The sequence below is a fragment of the Bidens hawaiensis genome, unplaced genomic scaffold, assembly GCF_021521415.1.
Source record: "Bidens hawaiensis isolate Kalapana, Puna unplaced genomic scaffold, B.hawaiensis_p1.1 tig00021713_1, whole genome shotgun sequence".
Lineage (NCBI taxonomy): Eukaryota > Viridiplantae > Streptophyta > Magnoliopsida > Asterales > Asteraceae > Bidens > Bidens hawaiensis.
In genome coordinates this window covers 24,568-49,979 of record NW_027493379.1, presented here as the reverse complement: position 1 = coordinate 49,979, position 25,412 = coordinate 24,568, and the positions used below count along the sequence as shown (strand labels likewise).

Here is a 25,412-nt window from a genome sequence, read left to right as displayed (position 1 = left end):
TTATGGATGATGATTAAGGTTAAAGATCTTATGGTCTTAGGCTCGAAACCTAACTCATTGGGTTTAGTGGGTTTCTTCCTTCTAGGTAAGTCGTACATATAACGTCAAAATCAATATGAACGGTTAACTCTCAGTTTAACTCACTCAAATATGATGGATAGTTCATAGTTCCAAATAGGGATGAGCTCGGAATGACACCGGTACCAATCCCGATCCCAAAATTCGGAAATATTTGGTTTCGGTACGATACCGGTATTTCATGTAATTTAGGAAATACCGATGCCATAGTAACTATACCGGTGCCGAAACTTAAAATTTGATACCGATAGTATAAATCGGTACCAAATACGAATTCGATAACGATTTGATACTGATATCGGTACCAATCAGTACTTGTACCAAAAACGTTCATCCCTGGTTCCAAACAATTTTTCTTTTTCTTTTTACAAAAGTTAACCCCAGCTTAATGTCACTTGATTTACATTTTAACTTTTCCATTAATAATAACACCATTAATAACAGTCATACTACATGTTGTTGACTACTTAGTCCTATAATAATTGCAGTCTTAATGTGAATCTATTGTTAATTAAAGTATTAAACTGCTTTTACAAATGAAACATTAATATTAATAAAAAATAAAAAAACAACACTTTAGAGTTGTTAGCCGACACCTTCCCTGTGCGTTTTTCCTACCCCATTATTATTATTATTATTATTATTATTATTATTATTATTATTATTATTACTCTGCAAACCAACCTTCGAATCTCTTTCCCATTACATTACTTGCATGTCTTCTTCAAACACCACCGTCTAAATCCACCCAACAATGGACACAAATCACCTTCTAATCATACTTGCAGCCATCTTTGTTTCCTTCACTTTTGTTCACTCCACTACTGATCCCACTGACGGTAACCCCAAATGTTCAATCTTTATATATATTTTTTTGCTGCTTTTAGCTTTTTTGTTTGAATGTTAGCTTAAATTTTAAAGCTTTATACTTTTATATGTGACAGATTGTGTAAATCAGAAATTATATGATCTGTTTGGTTTATAGGATTTTATGTTAAAATTTTATAATGCCTAAATGTGGTTTAATTAGGGGCGTGCAAAAAACCGAAAAGACCAAACCGAATTAGAAACCGACTCCGTTTTTTTTTAATTTTTAGTAAAAACCGAAATATTGGGTTTGGGTTTCGTAATAATGGGAACTGATAAATTAATTTATTGAATCCTTTGTGCTTTATAAACTTGATATTTGTTTTATTTTTTATGTTAATGGGGTTGTTTTGATTTTTAGTAAAAACCGAAATGTCGGGTTTGGGTTTCGTGAAAAACCGAGAAAACCAAACTGAACCGATAAATTTTAAAGCTTTATACTTTTATATGTGAAAGATTTTGTAAATCAGCTATTGGGTTTAGGATTTTATGTTAAAATTTTAAAATGCCTAAATGTGGTTTAAATTTAGGGGTGTGCACGAAACCGAAAAAACCAAGCCGAATTAGAAACCGACGGGTCGGTTTTGAGTTTCTTGAAAAACCGAAAAAATCGGACCGAACTGATAAACTGATTTGTTGAATCGTTTGTGTTTTATAAACTTGGATATTTGTTTTATTTTTTATGTTAATGGGTTTGGTTTTGATTTTTAGTAAAAACCGAAATGTTTTATTCGGGTTTGGGTTTCGTGAAAAACCGAAAAAGCCAAACTTAACCGATAAATTGATTTTTGTTGAATTACTTTTGTGCCGAGTTGTTTATGTTTTATAAACTTGGATATTTGTTTTATTTTTAACGTTAATAGGTTAAATCATTTTGAATGTAGGTATCTTTTGTTAGCTCTTAATATTCTAGGCGAAAATGTACGATATTTTATTAATTATTATTTTTTTAAAATATATATTAGGCCCAATTTCAAAAAAATAAATAAAAAAACCGAAAACCGAATCCAAAACTGAATTGATCCCGAAAACCGAAACCGAATGGTTTTGAAAAAATAAAAAACTGAAACTTTTGGTTTTTGGTTCGGTTTTAGCCCAAGGCTGCACCGAACCGCACTTGGCACATCTCTAGGCTAAATAGTGTTTGTTTGGTTGCAGTTCAAGCCCTGCAGGTTTTGTACACTTCGTTGAACAATGCTGCGCAGCTAACAAATTGGAAACCAAATAATGGTGACCCGTGTAGCGAGTCGTGGAGAGGGGTTACCTGTGAAGGCTCAGCTGTTGTTTCCATGTGAGTTTGAACACTCGTTTTGTTTAATGATCGAATATTCGTGTTAAAAGTTAATTGCCTAATCGGATTCATCGTTTTTGGCTGTACAGTGAACTTCCGGATTTAGGGATTGATGGGACTTTGGGGTACATGTTGTCGAGTTTCACCTCACTAAAAACATTGTGAGATTAATATCACTTAGTTTTGTTAAAATTACTCTTCAAGATTTTTTTATATGAATGTCTGATCTGCCTTTACGGGTTCTGTTTTAGGGACTTAAGTGGAAACAATATTCATGACGCGTTTCCGTATCAGCTACCGCCGAATCTTACTAGCCTGTATTATTCAATCTTAGCATATCTTTCTTCTTCTTCTTCTTCTTCTTATTATTATTATTATTATTATTATTATTATGATTATTATTATTATTATTATTCTGTCGATCTGATGCTAATATGCATGTTCGAATTTTAACATTGCAGAAAGCTTGCAAACAACAATATAACTGGAAATCTTCCGTACTCCGTTTCATTGATGTTTAATTTAAATTATGTGTAAGAGTCATACCATAATAAAGTGACACTCTTTCATCTTGCTATTAAAACAATGCTTAATTCCTATATGCGTTGGCTTTCAGGAACCTTAGTCACAATATGCTTTCTCAGAATATGGGAGATGTATTCAATAATCTCACTAGCCTCGTTACGTTGTAAGTTTTAATCTTTTGTTTGCTATAAGGTTTTATATATTATATTTTCAGATAAAAGTTACATTCTTGTATTGATGCAGGGATCTCTCGTATAATAACTTCACAGGAGATCTACCAAATTCACTCAGTTCACTGTCAAACATATCTACATTGTTAGTAGAAATAATAATATTACTTATTGTTAACATATTTTTTCAGTTTATCTGAAAGTGTGATGATGCTTCTGTTTCTGGCAGTCATGTGCAGAACAATCAATTAACAGGTTCTTTGAATTCACTAGCTGGTCTTCCTTTGACTGATGTGTAAGTCAAATACTCGTGTATTGCTGTCATCCTTATACGTGGCGATTATCTTATGCGTTTGTTTGTATAACAGAAATATAGCAAACAACCGTTTCAGTGGATGGATACCAAAGGAGCTTCTTTCTGTTCCTGCTTTCAAGTAAAGCAATTATGTGACATTTATACGAGTGTTTTAACTTTAACTTATCATATGCATTTATTTTGTCTTTTTATTTGAAACAGATATGATGGAAATTCGTTTGATAACGGCCCGGCTCCACCTCCACCGCCATACACCGCCCCTCCTCCCGGTAAAGCTCATAATAACCGCACCCGCTCTCCACCGTCACGCACACATACGGGGTCTGACGCGCCGTCATCGAATACCAGCAGTGGAAAGAAGTTGAGCATCGGGACTATTTTAGGCATAAGTTTGGGTTCTGGGTTCGTCATACTTTTCATAATGCTTGTACTTCTTTTCTGCCTTCGTAAAGGGAAAAAGACGCAGAATACCCCTAGAACCTCAATAGTAAACCCTCCAATTATTAGCGAGAAAGGTTTGATTCAAACGTATAGTATTATATTGAAACATGCTTTTATACATGACACGTAATAATGTATGCTTAATGTGTTGTGCAGTTAATGCAGAAATGCAAGAACAGAGGGTAAAACCGACAGCCAGCATAGTTGATATGAAGCTTCCACCAACCGAAAACTCAACATTCGAGAACGGGAAAACCGGATCTACAAAAAGAGTGAGATCGCCTATAACCACTAGCTCATATACAGTTGCAGCTCTTCAAACCGCAACAAACAGTTTCGCTCAAGATAATATTATCGGTGAAGGTTCATTAGGCCGTGTTTATAGAGCCGAATTCCCGAACGGAAAGGTAACTGAATTTCTCATATTGTCAAAACGAATTGGTTAACGTTTTGTTTATACTTATAGACTTGTTATTATGTTAGATGATGGCGGTTAAGAAGATAGATAATTCGGCATTATCACTTCAAGAAGAAGATGATTTTGTTGAAGCTGTTGCAAACATGTCACGCTTACGACACCCGAACATAGTTCCGTTAGCTGGATATTGTTTAGAGCATGGTCAACGTCTTTTGGTTTATGATTACGTTGCAAACGGAAGCTTGCAAGACGTGCTTCATTTTGCTGATGATAGTAGCAAAACGCTGACTTGGAATGCGCGCGTTAGGGTTGTACTCGGGACCGCTCGAGCTCTAGAGTATGTCACAATAAGTATTTTAAATTTCTTTATCGTTTTTTATTTAACAGAAGTCCTTTTTTTCGACAGATATTTGCATGAAGTTTGTTTACCTTCTGTGGTACATAGAAACCTAAAGTCGGCTAATATTTTACTCGATGAAGAGTTAAATCCTCATTTATCAGACTGCGGTTTAGCCGCGCTTACACCCAACACCGAAAGAGAGGTAAGTTTGATACATCTGTCACATGTTATATACTTATATGTTATTATATAGGTATATGAGTAAGTTTGTTGAAATTTGTACAGGTGGCGACACAGTTAGTTGGGTCATTTGGTTATAGTGCCCCTGAATTTGCGTTGTCGGGCATATACACTGTAAAAAGTGATGTTTATAGCTTTGGAGTGGTGATGCTGGAGCTGTTGACCGGTCGGAAGCCACTCGATAGGTAAGCTGTTAGTTAATGACGTTTATATTATTTTCAACTTTTTTTGAATTATTTTGTTTCCTGATACGTTTGTAGTTCAAGACCGCGATCTGAACAATCACTTGTAAGTTGGGCCACCCCTCAACTACATGACATTGATTCATTGGCAAAAATGGTTGATCCTACATTGAATGGCATGTATCCTGCTAAATCTTTGTCTCGCTTTGCTGACATCATCGCACTTTGTGTTCAGGTAAACTTGTGAAATTTGGTTTCCACATTTCTAATTCTAAATAATTAAGAAAGAGCATAGCATGATGTTTTTGGTGTTATATGTATGCATATAGCCTGAACCGGAGTTCCGGCCTCCAATGTCTGAAGTCGTGCAAGCATTGGTTCGGTTGATGCAACGAGCAAGCGTGGTCAAGAGACGACCCAGTGATGACTCGGGATTCATATATAAAACACCAGATCATGAGGCGTATGAGATGTCATATTAATATATCTAAATTATGACCCTGCGGTTTTCGCATATATATATTTATGCAAGGTCAAAGACTCAACTTTGATGATGAATTGAAGAGATGTGAAGTATGTATAATTGTATATCTTTTCATCAAAATATGGTCACTTGAAGTTCCAAGTTAAGGTAAATATTTATACAGATGACAGGTTATGTATTTTGTATGAGAAAAGACTTTTTTTTGTTGACTTTTTTCTGTTCTACTTTATTATTTTTCAATGTATTTTCCAAGATATTTGTGGCATTATAAATTACTTTTATGTTTATTATTTTTATAAATTTTTGGGCTAGATCATTTTTTAGTGGTAGTATAACTTTTATTAAATAATTCTTTACTACAATAATATCATTTTCTAGATCTGACCAAACTTTTTTTTTTTCATGAAAACAAATTTCTCATGCTCCACCATGTGCTTCTATTATATACCCTATTGACATAAAGGAAATGAGGCATGATGATATCTTTATTGCTTGTTTATATTTCAAAAAAATTTGTGACGTTATTTTTTATTATTTATTTAAATGCTATTTTTATTATAGTCAAGTTAATTATATAGGAAAAGCAGTTGGTCTTCTGGTCTAATAGTATGGGAGTGATGGTTAAAGTTTGAGATCTTATGGTCATATGTTTGAAACCTGACTTGACTGGGGGGGGGGGGGGGTTCATGGAAGTTGGTTTTCTCCTTAATGGTGTAACCGGTGTTCTTGGGTGAGTCACGCCTGTATCATCAAAATCAATATGCATGGTTGACATCCTCATCTCAATAATCAATATGCATGGTTAAAAAAATAGTATGCAAACAAGGGATGGTATATACTAACCTATATCATATCATAGTGCTTAGAAGTTTTTAGCAACTTTTGGTTAGGTCTCTATCAACACCATGAAGTTATCATTTCCATAAAAGAAAAGAAAGTTTGGAATTGCAAAATAACAAAAATCTGAAGACAAATAATCCTAAATAATGTGAAGTGACTTTACATAAATAAAGTAAAAGATCATATAGACAATTAAACATCTACATTTTGTTTCTTTATGCAATTTTAAACTATATTTATATACTTAAAAAGAAACCTTTATAATAATTTGTATTCTTTTGTAATGTAATATATAATTATATAAATACCTTTTTTTAGTAATTTATTACTCAATTTTTGAAGCACGTAATTTCTAAATGGAATTTAAAGCTGGATTGAGCTCATCGTGAGTTTTAATTATGTTTGTTGCAGTTTTAGTATTCATGAAATCTATTTTTTTATATAAATTACTAATGTTGTTTCTCAGGCTATTTGAAGTGAATGAGCTACAAAATGAAAGATTTTTGACACGTAGTTAAGGGAGAGACATGTAGCCTGTGGGGGTGTTGTAGCCCAAAAATCGCCCCCGAAGGCTTGCCATTGGTCAATTATTAATATAATAATATTCTTCCATAAGTTCACTTGCGACAAATACATGTCGCCCCACTCCCCCTTGTCGCCCCTCTTATCTCGCAGGGCCGGGGTGGGGTGGGGTGGGGGGGTGTTCTTGCCTTTGTCGCCCAACATTTGCGGCCCATTACACTCAGACTCATAGACAGAAATGTTTAAATATCAATTCAAGTGTTAATGATAGAGGTGCACAAATCGGGTTTTTCAAATACCCAGGTTCGGGTATGGAACTGGGTTCGGGTATGACTGGGTATTGATAAAAACCAGCTCGGGTTCGGGTCCGGGTATTGCCTCTAAAAACTATACCCTATGCATCGGGTTCGGGTCGGGTATGAAACCGAGTATTTTAAAAACGGGTATTTGAATACCCTATTTTCGGGTATTGAAAAAACCCTATTTGTGGGTTTGTTTCGGGCTTTTTTCCGGGTATTTTTCGGGTATAGATTGGATTTTTTTATAAGGTTGCACTTTTTAGGGGTATTTTTCGGGTATTTTTCGGGTATACATCGGGTATTTGAAATACCCGGTTTCGGGTTTTGGAAATACCATGTTCCGGGTATGGAACGAGTTCGGGTTTTCAAGTATTACCAGGTACAAATTGGGTCCGGTTCGGGTTCGGGTTTTAGTACCGAAATGCATACCCTATCCGTACCCTACGGGTAGGGTCGGGTACGGGTTCGGGTATTTAAAACCCGGGTATTAAAGAAACCGGTTCCGGGTATTTATTTCGGGTCCGGTTTTTTTTTCACCTCTAGTTAATGATGTTAATCTATTCTATTGATTCTTGCAAAATTCAAATTTTAGGCTTAGTGGGCTTCTTATCAATCGTATACTAAGACACTTAGTTAAGGACTTAAGGTGCTGGACTGCTGGAGCATATGGGCATGGGCCTCCAGTGGACTCTAGTAGTCAAAAGATAGAAGCAACTTTTGTTGATAATTTGATATAACTAAAAACTAGGAGAAAAGAATGAGATAGAAGTGCACATCTAAGCTAAATCATGATTTGAAATTGAATCTGTACAGGATCAAATCGGTTTGGGTGATACTAGTTTGGATTCGATCTATGAGTTTGAAATGACATAAGTAAATATAAGTTGAAATCGATTCGACGAAAACAAGTTATATAATACGTTGAATTCGGTTCTAGCGCAATCCAGTTTGGGTTTACTTTAGAAACCGATCTCAAACCGAGCTGATACAGGCTGAATCCAGTTTTGACATCTGTTGACCCGAGCCGGATTAATTTTAAAACGGTCCAAGTTGTGGGGCAGGTTGACATGGGGCCGTGCGTGACATGATGTATCATTGATGTCCTTAGGAAGGAGTGTATATAGATCCATATGTCGTAGTGAATGTACGTGCAATACTTAAAAGGGTACAATAATCTATCACCATTCTTGTACTAAGGGGTGTGGTGGTGAAGTTTATGGGGTGTGAACTATGTCATGTAAGTACCACTTCATTTCCATATAGAATGTCACGTCATTAATCCTTTTTTAAATTAAAAAAATAACAATTACAAATAACAACAAAAAATGAAAAATATAACTTAAAATACAACAATAACAATAATAAAATACATTAAAAACTAGCTTCATCTAATATCCACTTACAGTCTCACACTCGTCTTCATTAAACTCAAATGGCATGGCCTTACTCCAACGTGTCGGATGCGGCTCCGTAAGCCAATAGACAAGCACAACAATCACCTTTTAAAGACTAGCAAATTGTGCTTTTGTTGCCTCTAGCATCGTACATCAACGTGAACTAAGGGTGGCAAACCCAACTCAAATGAATTGTTTTGGGTCAAGATGGATAAATTTTAAAACTAAAATGGGTTAGGATGGATCATAAAAATTCTTCAAGTGGGTCAGGATGGGTTGAAACTATACAAGTGAGTTTCATTTATAGGTTAAAATGAGTCAAAACAAAATATCCAAGTTATCCAAAATTTATCTAATTCAAAATACCCAAACTATCACGTGCGAAACAAAACTCATCCGAAACCCAAAAAACGATCTAAACGAAACAAAAATTCCGAACCGACTAAAACGAAACTGAACCGAAATAGAAAAACGACCAAAACGAAACAAGAAAAACGGAAAGGAAACCGAAAAACTGACCAAAACGAAACAAAAAAAGCGAAATGCAACCGAAAAGCTAACCAAAACTAAACAAAAACACCGAATCGACCAAACCGAAACAAAACTGAATCGAAATAGAAAAACGACCAAAACGAAACAAAAAAACCGATATGAAACCGAAAAGTTGACCAAAACGAAACAAAACTGAATCGAAATAGAAAAACGACAAAAACGAAACAAAAAAACCGACATGAAACCGAAAAGTTGACCAAAACGAAACAAAAAAAAAAACGAAATGCAACTGAAAAGCTGACCAAAACAAAACAAAAACACTGAACCGACCAAAGCGAAACAAAAAAACTAAACAGAAATAGAAAAATGACCGAAACGAAACAAAAAAACCGAATTGAAACTGAAAAACTGACCAAAAGGAAACATAAAAAAACTAAATGCAATTTAAAAACCGGACCAAAATGAATCAAAAACACTGAACCGACCAAACGAAAGAAAAAAACTGAAACGAAACTGAACCGAAATAGAAAAACGACCAAAACGATACAAAACTGACCAAAACGAAACAAAAAAAAAACGAAATGCAATCAAAAAGCTTACCAAAACGAAACAAAAAAACTGAAACGTAGCCGACCAAAATAAAACAAATGAATTGAAACGAAACAAAAAAAGCGAAATGAAACCGAAAAAACTGACTAAAACAAAACAACACTGAAACCGAAAAACCGAGAAATCGAAACCGAAATCATTGAAACCGAGCAGATACCAAAACCGACCGAAATGAAAAAAAAAACAAAACCGAACCGAAAAAAATCCCGAAAAATTCGAACCTGAACCGGTACAAAACGTTTTTTTTTAATGAACGAGGATGATGGGGAAAATATTTTAGTTATTTTACATTTTGCGTTTTTTATTTATATTTTGAGTTATTATTTTTTTAATAGTTTTTTGAGGGTTTTTAAAACCCTTTGTATGTCAACCTTCACTTGGGTCAAGATGGATTAGTTTTACCCATCTTGACCCATATCCATCCTAACCCTCTATTTTAAAAATCCATCCTGACCTCATATCCATCCTGACCCATACTCATCCTGACCCATCACCCAAACCCAACCCAACCCAACCCAACCCAACCCACTCCCATTGCCACCTCTAAGTCGTGAAGTAAGACACCTGAGTTCCAAGTCGTTAGCAATCCTTAAGAATAAATATTTGCTAATTCGGAACCATCATCTAAACTCCTTGACGAAGTAAACGGTAACCACACCCTCGTTGGCGGCTTCACGCCCTCTTTGCAAAGGGAGTCATCGAGTCTTCCTAGTAGAGCTTTCGACCTCACCTTTTAACTCTACTACCACGAAATCGAGTGTTCCAAAAATAATCGGTGCTATGTCATCGGATGACCAAACAGTGAATTTAGGGGATCCACTTTTAAAAAACATTGGATGCTGTGTTTACTCTCTTTTTAAAAGTTGGTTATATTTTGTAAAAAAAAATAGTTTTAAATTTTAGTTTTCTCTTTTTCTTAAAAAAAAAACAGGGTCTTGCGGTCCATGACCATTGAACCCATACCTCCACGAAGCCAAGAACTCTATGCTACCGAACCACGCATGGCGGGCGTGGTTTTCCACGTACGTCATTGCTCACGAGTCATGACAACATCAGCTCATATGTAGTTCACTCGTTTCACACCTCTTAGAGCATCCACAACATACACCATTTCCCAGAGGTCCGGATGAGGTGGCCTTACAATGGACAACAACATTACAAACCCCACCGTTGCGGAGCCAAGTTTGCCTTGAGAAGTTTGTTGCTGCAAACCTGCCACAAACGGCCGATGTAGATGTACGTGGCAACCTCCCTCACACACACACACATTATGTAAATACGCGTTTAATATTATTTAATGGGGTTTGTTGTTGTGAAAGAAAGTTGAGTATTCAGCAAAGTTTGAAATGTGAAGTGACAATAATGTGACGGTTAGTATTAGTTTGTTGTCGTAGATGTCATTAGTATTAAGTACCTATTGCAAAAGTAATATCTTCTGCTTATTAATTAAAATGATAACTTATATTATTTTATTTTCTAATGACAGTCGAATTTACGTTTAGTAATATTACACCAATGTCCGCTAGGGATTCAAATCCTTGACCTCTAACCGATAAAAAAATCTTATAACACACCACGATACCATTGGACCAATTGCTCCCGTTGATAAATCATAACTTATTTGAGTTGATACAACTACGAAACCGAGACAGGGAATATAGAGAGGGGTATCCTCACAACATGTTTCATACTTCCTGTCAACACAATCTCACCATGTCTAAATGAGTCTTGTACTTGTGTAACATTAAGTATTATTTCCAAATCTTGTGTACTCATTGGAGCTATGGTGAACCATGGTGGATTCACTGCCACAGCCACCCCAGTAGGCGGAAACACTGCACACATGTACGTCTCTAGCTCGTTAGCAACGTTCTTGACAGTTCTCCTTACTAACCGTGTCCCGGTGAGTGATGAAATGGTTAGTGAAGGGGTGTTTAGGTCTGATGGTGCGTTAAAGGAATGCACACACGTTTCACCGATTGCGGTCTTGATGACTTCTGGATCAGTGTTTGGTACCGAGCATAAGAAACTCATGTAGTCCTCGAATTCTGTTACATAATCAGCTAGTTAATTAGTACACATTATGTGATCAAATGACGTTAAGGTTTTAAATGAGCCGAGTTAACTTGGGTTCGGGCTCAGCTCATTTATCTTAAAGAGCTAAGATGTTGTGTTGAGTTCAACTTGTAAAAGGCTTGAGTTAACTTGTTTATTTTTAAAATTTTGTATTTTTTTTATCAATTGATATCAACAAAAAAATATACATATTTTTAAAATTCACAAAATGTAGAATTTATCTTTAGAGTTGGGAGTGTCAATGAAAACATGCCCCAATAGTAGCTTTTGGTATGAGTAGTTTATTTTTAACGACCAACAAAACTTTTATTAGAAAAAGAAAACAAACTAGCAAGACGCTAAAACACCAATACACCATAAAAAGAAAAATGAAATAAGTAGTATCTTACTAGATACGTCTGCTTGTTTGTTTATATTAAAATGAATAATTCATAAACTAAAAAAATTTTGGACGTATGACATGCTATAACTTTGTGTAAATATTAAAAGTTGGTCTTTAATTATTTAAATGCGTCAACCGAGCGAGCTTAATATCTCTCGGGTTTGGCATGTTTACAAACGTGCTTATTTTGAACGTTTTTCAGTCTTTTTTCTGAGTAAGATTGTAGCTAGACATCGGTTGTTTCCTTTTCAGACAGCAAGTCGGGATGGCATTGGGGAGGGGCGTGGAGGGGACCGTCCAGACACGATCACCCACGCAGTCCCTGAAATTATTAAATATTCGAAAATTCTATATTATAATATTTGAACCCAATTATCCAATTTAAAACCCATTTTTATTACCCAAAAAAAAGGAGAGAGAGAAAATTGCATAGCCCATTAAGAAATTTTCAAAATTCAATTGTTTAAACCCAATAAAAAAAACCTTTTATTTAAATGACCAAATTTTTTATTGTCCAAGGCCCAAAAACTTTAAACGATTCTCGGTGACGTCCTTGTAAAAAACAGTCATACCTGACGTAAAAACGAGCCCTGGATCAATAGCTTGTGCGGGTCTAACCAGACCCGCACCATGATCAAAATGCGTAGACCGTTGCAAGCTATAAATCCCCTGTCCCTGGGCCATTATCGGCTGCCCACGGTTATCATAAACACTCGCAGTAGTCGCCATTGCAGAAGCTATCATCGAAGGCGACCACAAAGGATACCGTTGCTTAATCAACGCAGCAATCCCCGCAATATGCGGGGCCGCCATACTAGTTCCTGACACCAATCCAAAGTCATAACCCGAAAGAATCGGAGTCTTGACACTCATTGGACTCCATGCAGCCCAAATGTTATGACCAGGTGCTATAATATCAGGCTTTAATAAATCAAGTGGCGTTTTTTCGACGTTTATAATGTTTGGCCCTCTTGATGAATACCTAGTAACGATCGGATACTTCTCGTTATAACTAGCAAATCTTCCTTCACCGATCGCTGCATGCGCATTAAACGCTGTCACAATATTATTATTATTTCTTTGTGTTTGTTTTTCATAGTAGTCTAATAATATTTGTGCATCACTAACTTTGGGTATCATTATCCCCGGGATAGCGAACGGGTAAGAATCCGCTATGAAATCGCCTAGTTTAGGATTAGCAAGGAACACGAAACCCGTAAATCCCAACGTTTTAGCCGTGTTCATGATCTCGGGTATAGAAGAAGTCCCATTCAAAAACCCTGATGAAAACACGCATACCACAATGCTTTGGTGTACAATAACCGGGTCTAGCGCCTCCGGATGCTGACATTCTTCGATATATTCGGGTGTTTTTGGGAAATCTCCGGTTGTTAAGATTGTGTCTTTAGCTAAAACTAGTTTAGACCGGAAAAACCGGCTAAGGGAACTTGGTTTGGATAAGCCAATGCCGTCGAGTTTTTGGCCGTTTCCGAGGACTAGAGTACCCGGGTAGGATCGGTCTGTGTTGCAGGCAGCTACGCCTACGGCCCACGGGCTGTATGAGGCCACGGTGTATGGGTCTGGGCCGTGGTTGCCAGCTGCTTGAACCACTTGAACGCCGGCTTTGCGTGCGAATAACATGAAGATGTCGAACATGCTTAACATGGTGAGTTTTTTGTTTGATGGTTCATCTGGGCCTATGGAGAGTGTTAAGATGTCTACTCCGTCTTTTATTGCCTGTAAGGGAAAGTTAACGTACAAATTAAAATAACGTACTAACTGTAAGAATCAAGTAGTCTATTATATATACAAGTATGTTGTATATTACACTATGTTGTATATATAATTACATTACTTGATTCTTACAGTTAGTACGTTATTTTAATTTGTATTTGATCCAAATGCATAATATTATAAGTTTGTTGGTAAGCATAAGTCATAAGTAGGTGGGTGGGGGTGATTAATCTTACTTGATCAATTGCTGCAAGTACATCTGCTTGGGTTCCCATAGTTGGATATATGGCTTTGTAAACAGCAATTCTGAGTCAAAATGATCTCACACGTAAGTTATATGTATTATGATTTATGACAATGTAGAAGGTACAAGGTTAGTACAAGGTTAAGGGGTGGGTGTTAAAAAAATTCAGAATCCGAATTCGTATCCGTAATTCCGAATTTGAATTATCTTATCTGAAAATTCGAAAATTCAAATCTCGAATATCCAAATTTTCGGATTTGGGTAGTGATTTTGAAAATCTTCGGATAGTTTGGATATCCGGACCATCCGAAATAATTTTTTATTTATTAAATACTAAATACTATTTATAAATTTCAGATAATTTTTAGATATTTCGGATATTTTGTATAATTTTCGGATATTTTGGAAAATTTTTGGTATCTCGGAAATTTTCGGATAGTTTTTAAGATATTTCGGATAACTTTCATATTGTTCAGATAAATTTTTGGATAATTCGGATATCCGAAATAAATTTAAAAGTGGATTTTGAAATCTTTTTTATAGTTGTTATTTTTAGGATATTTCAGATAGATTCGGTTCACTGTCCCGATAATTTCGGATATCCGAATTTCAGATATCCGAAATTTTTTATTCGGATTCGGATTCGGATAGTGAAATCCACTATCCGAAAGGTCCGGATATCCGACTTTGAACATCCCTAGTGTTATTATTCTGTTGAAGCCGATTAAATTGAAAATCAAACACAACTAAAACCGATTAAAACCGAACTGAATGACAACTCGGTTTTCGAATATTCAGTTTTAAACGAAACTGAATTGGTAATTTGGTTTTCGGTTTCACAAAACCAGAATTCACTTCAAACTGAACAACCAAAATAAACCGAATAACTAACAATGGTTATATAAGTTTTGTCTTTTAGTACAATTCACTTAATTATTATTTTAGTCAAATCTTATTTAGCCAAATCCAAACAAACCAAATAACAAACAATGTCTAAACTATTTGATTTTGGTTATATAAGTTTTGTAGAAATAAAGTGTTCGTTTGGTTTATTCTAAACCAGAAATAAAGTGTTCGTTTGGTTTATTCTAAACCAGCAAATCATATATGGTTTTCGGTTCGGTTTTGAACTATTTGAATTTGATTAAGTTTTGGCTCGATAAAAAATTCTTTAAACCAAATAAACAGAGCCTATGAACACCCATAACGATACTTAAGTTTTTACCGTGCACATGGCGCCATCCCACTGGCTCGTCCATAGTTGAACCCATTGACAATCACTGGAACTCCATAATTTCCAGCAGCAGTTGATGCTACATGACTGAAAAATAAACCATTCTACCATAAGGGTAAAAAAGTAATTTTACAAATAATAATGAACATAACACGTAAACATGTTACCTGCCATGTCCAACAGCATCATAGGGAGACAATATATCAATAGAAGCATTAAGATTGCCTCTTGCTTCCGCCCCAGCCGAAAAGAACCTAGCCGATATTATCTTCCCGTTGCATGAACTCGCAGGAAACATAGGTCCCTCCTGACAAACACTCGGAAACCTAGTGACGTTACCATCCCTTGGGTTATACGCAAAGCTCGGGTGAACTGGATTGATACCCGTGTCAACAAAACCGATCACAATCCCTTGTCCAGCGTTCCTCGGTCCTCTTTGTGCACGCCAAACTCGTTGCGGCAAGCCTAACAACTTGGGACTATGGTTTGTCATCATTTTAACTCCTCTATCTTTTTCAATGAACTTAACATTTGGTGACTTTTTTAACTTGTTGGCTTGAGTAGGGGTAGTATGGACAGAAAAGGCATTCACAATGTGGTTGAAGCTATAAAGCTTCTTGTAAGCTCCTTCTTCTAAAGTGGTTTGTAGAAGTTGATCATGGAAGTCTTCCAAGTACTTTGCATGACGAGCCTTTAATATTTCACTACCAAAATATAGGAGAATAACACAAGTTTTAGGAAAGGGGGTAATGACCATTAAGTCCATTTCATTGGTAAATATGACAAAATGTCCATTTGACCAACAAAAATTTATAATGTTCACACTAAAATTCTCGACATGGTAACTTTTTAATCATTGATAGATGAGATTTTTAACAAATCAGATCCTGTTATGCGTAATAAAACTGTTGCGTGCTTGTTAAAAAAAATTGTTGGACCCGACGGGATTATTTAAGGCAAGATTATTTTAGATTCCGACAAGATTTATTTTGGTGTCCAGTGAGAATTTATCTAGCCGCATGAGGAGATTTTTCGCTTTCAACGAGATTTTTGGACAAGTGGCAAGATATAATTAGTAAAAATTCCTTCGAGGAATAATTAAAACTTAAAAGATAATCGGGTTTAGGAATTATGGATATTTTATCGACATTGACAAGTCAATCGGATTTTTTATTCATTTTTTTAAAGCTTTATTATGTGTTGTATATCCCTAATACATTTTTGTAAAGATGATTAATGATTTTCTAAAAATGTAATCAAAATCACCATTAGTAACAGACTTGGATATCAACATATGCATATTAAAAAATAAAAATAAAATAAAAGGTCAAATATGAGATTATCTTTTTTGATTTACCAATATATTCACATTTATTATTAAAGAATTTCAATCTCTTCACTTATTTTCATTCAAAGCAATATATTGAGTAAAGTGACAATCCATTTTATAATTCTTTAAATAGTCAAACCAAGCTCCCGAATATAGAAAAATAGTAACGAACTAATTTTCAGAAAGTTGAACCTTTTAATCAACGTTTTCAAAACCGAACCAGACCGGTTAGTCAGATTCGAAACTGTTGGTGATATCAATTGATTTCATGCAAAAAGATCAGGTACAAATGAAAGAGTCATTTTTAAACAAGTTAAATAAAACAAGTTAAATAAAACCGATGAAAATTATAGCATAATTGATAAAATTAAACCGTTGATTTTTTTCTATAAGTATATATTTTTAATTAGCACGTGAATATAAGTAGTATTGTAATAATAACTAGGCTAGCAAGAAAAGAAAATGTTTTAAATTTCAAGAAAGAGAACTACAAAGATGAAAAAAATAGAAGAAAGAAACTTAAATTAATATTTTAACAAAGAGTAGCGTTTACATTGAAATATACAATTCAAACAGCCAACAAACTACGTGGTTAGCCATTTTTGAAAAATAGATTTTTTTTTTCTATGCAAGTTATACATATTAATTGATTAACTAAACACTAAGCATTAAGTAAAGAAAGATTTATAGAGAATGATAGATATATATTATGATTATTAGCACCTTGATTGATCGGAATCAAGCTTTTCGTCGGATCGAAGGGAACCGGGGCCATCTTGTAAAAACGCAACCGGCGGATCACCTTCCACCATCACTAAGTATATATCTCGTTCTTCTCCAAAGCAAATGGTGCAAAACAAAAGGTGAACAACAAGTCGAAAATGTAGAGAAACCGCCATGGTTAACTCAAGGAAGATAGTTGATGGTGATGATAATAATAAATAAAGAAATAAATAGTTATAGTTAAGTTGTTTATAATGTGAACAAAAAAAGGTTGCTAATCAGCTGGCTTTTTTTGTGTAACGGTTGCGTTGTGATGATTAAAAACGTGTTTTATGTTCATGTTTCTTGTGAAGAAGGTAGAGTCATAAATTAATAATTCAACTTAATTACTTATTTTAATTAGTTGTACAGTATATGAAATTATAATTGTATTTGTTATATTATTTTTCTTTCAATTTTAATTCCATTTATTTTAGGAAATGAGTATTCCCAACAAATGAAACGATAATGTTTAAACAATGTTACCTAGGTACTCTCTTGTTAGCTGTTATGGAGTGAGTATGTATATGTGTTGATATAGGAAATGACTGTAATGACCTTATACATGAATGTGAAGGTGTTTTGTACCTAGTAGTGGGTAGGGGGATGAAGTTTCGGATTGAGGGCCTTCAGAGTTTCTGTCGGGCTTTATGGGCTCAGTCACCAGATGATAGGTTGTCCAATTACGTATATAAAAGTAACTTATAAACTAAAAGTTCGTAAATTATAGATATGAAGATAAATAATATCATCAATACTATTGTTGCCACAAAATATGCACCGATATAATGCATAATTAATTAAAAGAGTACAATTTTATCATGAGAAGAAGACATGCTCAAACAGGACACTCAAGAAAAAGTATCAGTATAGTTAGATTATTTGCAACTAATTCCCATCTTTCCAACATGCAGACGTAGTCAGTATGTCCATTGACGAAGCTTATTGAGGCTAGGGGTGGCCTCGTCTCCCTGTTTTTTTGCACAATAGTATAAAACCATTTTTCATCCGAAAATTTGTACATGTGTGAATTTACCTGTTTTTGGCCGAAATTTTAACCCCCTCTGTTTATGAATGTTTCCATGCAATTTGAGTCCCCCCCCCCCTCTCCGGCATTTTCGTCCAAGCTTCACCACCGAGTATGTCGTACCGGCTTTCCACTTATGCTTTTCACACACTCATCTATCCCAATGATAGAATACCCATCCTTCTCGCATGCTTGTCTAGTCAAAATGTCATATTAGATTTCCACTCATTCTTCTCACAAACTCATTTTACCACAACGCTACAATATACATATTTCCCACATGCAGCCCATACTATATCTATTAAATACTATGTGTGAGAAAAAGAAATGGAAAGCGACCAAATATACCCAAGGACAGGTAACAGGAGCTATGGATTGTACATGGATTCCTCAATGCAACATGTGGGAAGGGCCTCCATATATTCACCGGTGGGCTTCTTTTACCCGCGTTGAAGGCCGTCTAAGAAGTAATTTTAAAACAAGGCATGAGTATCTTATCAAGAAAATTATTATGAGCTTTCGAGTTTGAAAAAAAAAGATTGATTTTTCCCTATAAAACGAGAAGTTCTCTAGTTGGAAAATCATCCACAAAAATCCTCTTGAATACCCCTTCATCATAGAAGTCCCTTTAGTCCTAATGAATGAAACCTTTTCCCAAAAGCGAATGTATTCTCTCAACAACTTAAAGTGTAGAAAAAAAAGTAGTTTAAGTATAAAAAATTGTGATTCTCCTATTTCAAAGGTTATAATATGAAAATTAAATAGGTTTCAAAATTATATTAATTAATAATAATTAATAAATACAAATGCTTATTTAACAAAAAAATTACAAACAGATATAACAAACACAACCGCTGTAAATGAACTAACATAACTGAATATACATAAACGTATAAACATAAATTAACATTTACGGACGAGACATGTATTCATATACGTTCATATTGAACAAAAAAATATTTGTTCATGTTTGTTATTAACGAAGTTGAACAAGCAATGTCGAATAGTTAATGAACGGTTCACTCAATAATGTTCATATGCAATTTTTGATACCACTATTTCTTTTTAAGAACCCATACCTGTATTAATTTAGTTATTCAACATTCAATGTCAACATAGGCAAGCTAAACATGAAATGCATTACTACTGGCAGTAAGCACATAAGTTACATAACAAAGTCTAGAATAAATCAAGTTCTAAGGACAAAGGAGAAACATTAGAACCAAGAGGCATAACATCCAACAGTCGGCAAACTTTTAAAATCCTTATCCGTTCAATCGTGTTCATACGCAGACCGATCATTTTTCTCACACACTCATTGCATTTATTTTTGATAAACCTAGAGAAGTGAAACGTCCATCGGATAAGGGTTCCCAAGGATGTTCATGTTCTCCATGAAATAGTGAGGATGAGCAGCATCCATTACCACAAACTGCATGTCTTCGGACGGCTTCCAGTGTCGTTTCCTTTGGTTTATGAACCAGTTGTTTATCTGCTTCTGGTCTAGTCCAGTGGATTCAGCAAGTGCCAGCTTTTGAGCCTCCTGTATGTATTATTAATCAACTATATATAAGGATACAACTAGGATAATTATAATAGAGACCTAATAAAACTCCTAGTTATGGTATAGACGTAATTACCGAAGGGTATGGCCATTTGTAATGCCTAGTCCACCAGTCAAGCAATTGTTGGCGAGCCTCTTTCGGTAACTTCCCTTTCTTTCGCTTCTTCATGAACTCTTGCTTGAGACTACCTAAATATCCGCTATATTTGCGCAACAGCTGACCCTTCAATTCTCGATCTTCAGCTTGAGGATCTACCAGATTATTATTCACATCTACCTCTTCATCAGATGATCCATTTTTGTCCATACCTCCTTCACCACCAGCTGATTTTTACATCAAATTATTAGACAGTTATCTTAATGCATAAGGAATTAGTTTCTTTAAGATATATATTACATTCATAGCATACTGTTTTATTCAGTATGGGGGGTCTTCTATAAAAATGACAATGGACCTTAACAAAATGGTTGCTTAGATTGTATTAGCTCATCACTAGACCCCTTACTTTCTACCAATTCTGTGATCAAAATAGTTGAATCAAAGGACTCAGAACCAAAAACAAATACAGATTTTGCCCTTTTGGAAATGAAAATGCAAAAAAAAAAAAAAAAAATCTAATGTTAATTAAAACAAAAAAACATAACAGGGTAAAAAAAAGAATGTAATTTAACCTGATTTTGCCAAGAAAAGAGACATAAATGTACTTGAGTATATCAACATTTGAGGGGTGAAAAGCTGGAAACTAGTACAGTCTATTTCACTAGTAAAACAGTGCAAAGCTTCCAAGGTGGAGTGAACAATTCATCATAATAGTCCATACACATAGATACTTAGGGTCCTCCCCCTACAAATGTTTACATTACACATGCATCATGTGGATCAAACATAGCACCATAGGGTCATAAGATAGATCATTGATGAGCCTTCATATGTCCACAGATGTTTCATGTAACTTATACTTAGGAAAATGTTGAACTATAGAAGAAATTAAAGAAACTTTCACAAGAATTATGATTTAGAACTGTAGGTGAACTATTTGTCAATTCTTGGAAAATGTGTTTACACAAGATTTGATTAAAACAATTAAATACTATTCTTTTTGGTCATTGCTATTTGAAAAAAAAAAAGTTAAGATAATAATAATATTTTATTTTACAACTTTTATATAAAATCAAGTTTAATTAATCTTGTTTATTATTAGAACAAAGAGAGATCTAGAGAGAGAAAGATGCACCAGAATCTGAAGTAGAAATTGAGATGGCTCTAAACTTTGATTCAATTCTTGAGAGAAAAACCATGGCTTCTTTAAAGGGTTTTGAGAGTTCTTGTTCATATTTAATAAGCATCTCACAATATGCTTCCATGAATTGATCAAGAGCTGGATCTTGTCCAATAATGGTCATATTATTCATTCCACCACCACCACCACCACTAGTACCAGCACAACCGGACCGACCGGACATTGCGGCTACCACCGATGTCCTACAAGCTTCCTCTAGTCTTTCCACAACTTCAGGTGGTGCTCCTATCTGTATTTTGTTTTTAAACATCAAGAAAATTGTATTAGAAAAGACCTAACCAAAATTAAAAAGGAGTTACATATATAAAAGTGGATTTTTATTCACTCGATCCCGCTAATATTAACCTTACTATTCCTATTACGAATCCGAAGATAAGAATAATGAATAATCGTCTTCAAAATAAGAATTTTTTTTAACTAATAACACAAAAATACATGATTTTAAGATGAAATATAGGTTATAAAATGAAGAAAATTGTATTAGAAAATACCTAACCAAAATTAAAAAGGAGTTACTTATATAAAAGCGGATTTTTCATTCACTCGATCCCGCTAACATTAACCTTACCATTCCTATTACGAATTTGAAGATAAAAATAATAAATAATCGTCTCCAAAATATCCAAAATAAGATTTTTTTTAACTTCATAATTCTTTCATTTTTTTTAATAATAACACAAAAATACATGATTATAAGATGAAATATATAGGTTATAAAATGAACTTATCAGATTTTTATAATTTTGCATTTGCAAATTAATTCTCTCTTGAAGAGATTATATTTAGGTGCCAAATGAAGAAATGACAAATAAATGATCACATATAGAAACACACAAATCAAGAAATCCCACCTCTGGGTTTCTTCTACTACACTACTAAATGAAGTGTAGTAGTAATGAAACACACAAACCCCCTGAAAACATAGTCACTTCACTTGTCACAAGATTCAAATCTTGATTGACTTGTCTCTTAGATTTCATTTCTTGTAAAAAAAATGTGAAATATAGATCTAGAGAGAGAGTGAGAGAGAGAGACCTTTTGGCAGTTAAGATAAGCTGATAAAAGACGAGGGTAATGAGGATGAGACATGATCTTAGCTTTAACAGAAGAAGAGGGGTGATTCATGAAACCTAAACCTACTCCATCATTGATATTAATGTTGTTGTCTTGAAGCATCATAGAAGAAGAAGAGTAAATTAGGTTATTATTGTTGGTGGTGGTGTTATATGGACCAGGTTGAGTTGAAGCTGGAAGACACAGTGATCCAATGTTGTTGTTATTATTATTATTGTTATTACTATTACTACTGCTATTTAAGTTGTTGGTGTCTCCAAAACTTATCAAACATGAAGAAGTACCACCTCCATCTCCACCACTCTCCATCTCTCTCTGAAACTTTTCTTTTGGGGACTAAACTTACTGTTTGTAAAGATATGTATCACAAGTATGGGGAAGTACGTGTATATGTATGTATATTCTAGAGAGAGAGAGATGAGGTTTGGCTTACATGATGAGAGAGAGTGTGTTCTCCCGAGATTTAAGCTTACAAAAGTGGTGTTTTTAACCTTTTTTACTGAAAATCCTAAATAAACATAAGGCCAACTATTGATCTTTCAAAAAGTAGATAAAACTGTGTAATAAAAAGTGAGTTACATGAAAATGTACCTATCATATATATGTATTTTGTGTTGCATATTGAGAAATCAGTTTGGTTCGGATATGGTAGCAGGTTATTTTTATAAATGTATATTGTTTGAAGAATATAATAAATATTTTTTCTTTTGTTATTCCACTGGCCACCCCAAACCCACTAAAGCACACATAAGATCTATCTGGTTTTGGTTGAGTGATCTTTAAGGGTGCTAACGAGTCGAGCAGAGCCGTTTGCGAGCTACTCGAGCTTGGATGGATAAACAACTCGAAATGAGTCGAACTTTTTTGAGCTTGAGCCAAACCCGAGCCTTAAATAAAGCTCATTTATTTATCGAGCCCACGCTCAAGCCTTGCATGAAAAGCTCGTCGAGCCCTTCAAGCCTTGTATATTTTAAGTCTTGTCTCTTTTCAACTTTTATGTATTAATTTCACACTGCAGAGAGCGCGAGCCAAGCTTAGGCTCGTATAAGGCTTTCTCAAAATATATAAAGATAACTATAAACTTGTAGTACCTCCGTCCCATTATAAGTGTCCTGATTTGATTTTTCAAGTCTTTCTTGTATAACTTTGACCGACAATATTTTTGTTTATGTTATATAATACTTGATGTAAAATATATAAATGGATTGGGTTTTAAATGTATTTTACATTGATATAATTTTCATCAAGTATTATATAACACGAACAAAAATATTTATGGTCAAAGTTAAACAAGAAAGACTTGAAAAATCAAACTAAGACACTTATAATGGGACGGAGGGAGTATAAGCTTAGGCTCGGATTGAGTCTTTAAAAAATTCATTTTCACTATCTATACTTTTTATTAGAAAATATCTCCCTTTTAGTCCTTTTGGGTAACTTTTACATTATAAGGTGAAACTCAATAATTTGATGAGACCCATATGAAATTAGAGAGGTTGCTTTTAGAGAAGCTCTCGACATAAAAACACGCAACAAATACATATGCAAAGCATGAAGTGTATGTTTGTATGTGTGTATATAGACAGCTAATACCAATAAGATAGGGTTGAGAATGGTTAGGTTAGGTTCGGTTCGGTTATTAGACGAAACCTAAACCGAAACTGAAGTAATCGATTATTTGAATATACAAACCGTTCGGTTTTTTCGGTTTCGGTTCAGTTATTTTCGTTTTTTTTCAGTTCTGTGTAGACATTGCAACAAAAAAAATGAAAATGCATATTTGAAGCTTGTATAAGAACGTATTAGAGGACCACATATATATTGAATTCAAAAAACAAAAATATGCACGTGTTAGGTGGAAGGAACTATACAAATACAAAGTTGCTAAATAGAGTTTAAAATTCAACAAAGTTCTTAATTAAGAAGCATTATAAGTTTAGCCTCAATCTTCATTCATCATCTTATTTTCTTCAAAGTTTAGGTCATTTCTCATCATCTTGAAAATCTTTATTACCATCAATTGGTTTGGTTTTTTCGGTTTTTTATAAATTGATAACCGAATCGAATCGAAAATTCGATTTTTAAAAACAACAAAAAACTAATCGTCATTTAATGCATCGGTTCGATTTTTTCGGTTAATTTGGTATTGGCTCTGTTAATTCGGTTTCTGCTCACCACTACAATAAGAAATAAATACAACGTTAATAATGTGTAGGAAAAAACTAAAGCCCTGTTTTTTTTTTGCCTCTTTTCTCTGAATAGAGGAAAAACGTCTGATTCGGTCAGACGTAATCAGACGTGGGGCTGTTTGTTCTTTTTCTGGCATTAAAAGGATCAACGTCTTAATATCATCTGAACCAGTAAGAGCTTTTAGTGGGTCTGAAAACCTCTTAACCCAAAAAAAGCATACGTTTGTCTCCGGCCTCCATTAACTTCTAACCCGAAGACTAGGCTCCATCTCCGACGACTAGAGGTTCGTCTCTAGCCTCCACCTCTTAATGATTTAGATTTCAAACATTTGAATCACCTCTTAACATTCAGATGTGGTATTCAGATTCAGACTAAATCTCTAAAAAAAATAAACGGGGCCTAAGTTATTTCCTGTTAATGGTGAAATGTATAGATATAACAAAATAAACAACAAATAACATGCAAATTCTAAATAATGTGTAGGAAAAAAATATGTTTTTTTTACCAACCTATATACAACATTTATATGTTTCTCTAAAAGTTTTTAACCTTAATCATATGTCTCCAATTCTTCAAAAATTCCTATTATGGACTATGTCCTTAAAGATGTGCAATCCTAGTTGATCATGTATAATCTGCTTGTTCTACAGTTCAATTTAGGTTTGTCTCTACTTCTCCTTTTCATAGTGAGGGTTTCCACCGCTCTCACTGGCTCTGTCGTGTGTCTCCTCTTCACATGTCTAAATCATCTCAATATCCTCTATTTTATCGTATCTGATATACTAACTACTCCCAACCTCTCCCTATAAACCTCATTTTTTATCCGGTCTAGACGTGTGTGCCCACACATCCACCTAACCAACCTCAATTCTGCTTCCTCTATCTTGCATGCTTGCCTTTTCTTAATGGTCCAATAGTCACTCCCATATAACAATAGAATGTCAAATGGTCACCCTATAACTTTCCCCTTTAACGTTGTTAAAAAA

General features: G+C 34.6%; 3 protein-coding genes across 3 annotated transcripts; 1 reads left to right on the top strand and 2 right to left on the bottom strand.

Annotated features, from left to right (window-relative positions):
• The first annotated feature begins 750 nt into the window (after window positions 1–750).
• On the top strand, window positions 751–5,613 carry LOC143564079 (protein STRUBBELIG-RECEPTOR FAMILY 8-like). The gene is made up of 16 exons (XM_077051463.1): window positions 751–917; window positions 2,104–2,236; window positions 2,326–2,397; window positions 2,488–2,553; window positions 2,698–2,769; window positions 2,853–2,924; window positions 3,005–3,076; window positions 3,161–3,226; window positions 3,300–3,365; window positions 3,449–3,762; window positions 3,845–4,095; window positions 4,172–4,443; window positions 4,513–4,648; window positions 4,732–4,871; window positions 4,947–5,103; window positions 5,198–5,613. Exons 1-16 carry the CDS (start codon window positions 833–835, stop codon window positions 5,348–5,350), a joined length of 2,127 nt encoding a protein of 708 aa, XP_076907578.1. The 5' UTR covers window positions 751–832; the 3' UTR covers window positions 5,351–5,613.
• Window positions 5,614–10,996: 5,383 nt separating this feature from the next.
• Window positions 10,997–17,407, bottom strand: LOC143564078 (subtilisin-like protease SBT2.4). The gene is made up of 6 exons (XM_077051462.1): window positions 17,232–17,407; window positions 15,346–16,023; window positions 15,170–15,265; window positions 13,937–14,006; window positions 12,539–13,703; window positions 10,997–11,556 (listed from the first exon to the last, which is right to left on the bottom strand). The coding sequence occupies exons 1-6, from the start codon at window positions 17,405–17,407 to the stop codon at window positions 11,144–11,146; spliced, it is 2,598 nt and encodes an 865-aa protein (XP_076907577.1). The 3' UTR covers window positions 10,997–11,143.
• Window positions 17,408–19,370: 1,963 nt separating this feature from the next.
• LOC143564071 (homeobox protein knotted-1-like LET6) lies at window positions 19,371–22,850 on the bottom strand. The gene is made up of 4 exons (XM_077051458.1): window positions 22,198–22,850; window positions 21,097–21,391; window positions 19,938–20,185; window positions 19,371–19,840 (listed from the first exon to the last, which is right to left on the bottom strand). The coding sequence occupies exons 1-4, from the start codon at window positions 22,543–22,545 to the stop codon at window positions 19,637–19,639; spliced, it is 1,095 nt and encodes a 364-aa protein (XP_076907573.1). The 5' UTR covers window positions 22,546–22,850; the 3' UTR covers window positions 19,371–19,636.
• Window positions 22,851–25,412: the final 2,562 nt, after the last annotated feature.

Coding starts and splice junctions, on each gene's coding strand:
- LOC143564079 (XM_077051463.1), top strand. CDS start 833: ATGGACACAAATCACCTTCTAATCATACTTGCAGCCATCTTTGTTTCC. Junction 4,096..4,171: donor CCGAATTCCCGAACGGAAAG/GTAACTGAATTT, acceptor TTATTATGTTAG/ATGATGGCGGTTAAGAAGAT. Junction 4,872..4,946: donor GGTCGGAAGCCACTCGATAG/GTAAGCTGTTAG, acceptor ATACGTTTGTAG/TTCAAGACCGCGATCTGAAC.
- LOC143564078 (XM_077051462.1), bottom strand. CDS start 17,407: ATGGCGGTTTCTCTACATTTTCGACTTGTTGTTCACCTTTTGTTTTGC. Junction 13,704..13,936: donor TACTTGCAGCAATTGATCAA/GTAAGATTAATC, acceptor TTTCCCTTACAG/GCAATAAAAGACGGAGTAGA. Junction 11,557..12,538: donor AGGGCTCGTTTTTACGTCAG/GTATGACTGTTT, acceptor ATTATGTAACAG/AATTCGAGGACTACATGAGT.
- LOC143564071 (XM_077051458.1), bottom strand. CDS start 22,545: ATGGAGAGTGGTGGAGATGGAGGTGGTACTTCTTCATGTTTGATAAGT. Junction 21,392..22,197: donor CTTATCTTAACTGCCAAAAG/GTCTCTCTCTCT, acceptor AACAAAATACAG/ATAGGAGCACCACCTGAAGT. Junction 20,186..21,096: donor AATTTCTACTTCAGATTCTG/GTGCATCTTTCT, acceptor TGTAAAAATCAG/CTGGTGGTGAAGGAGGTATG.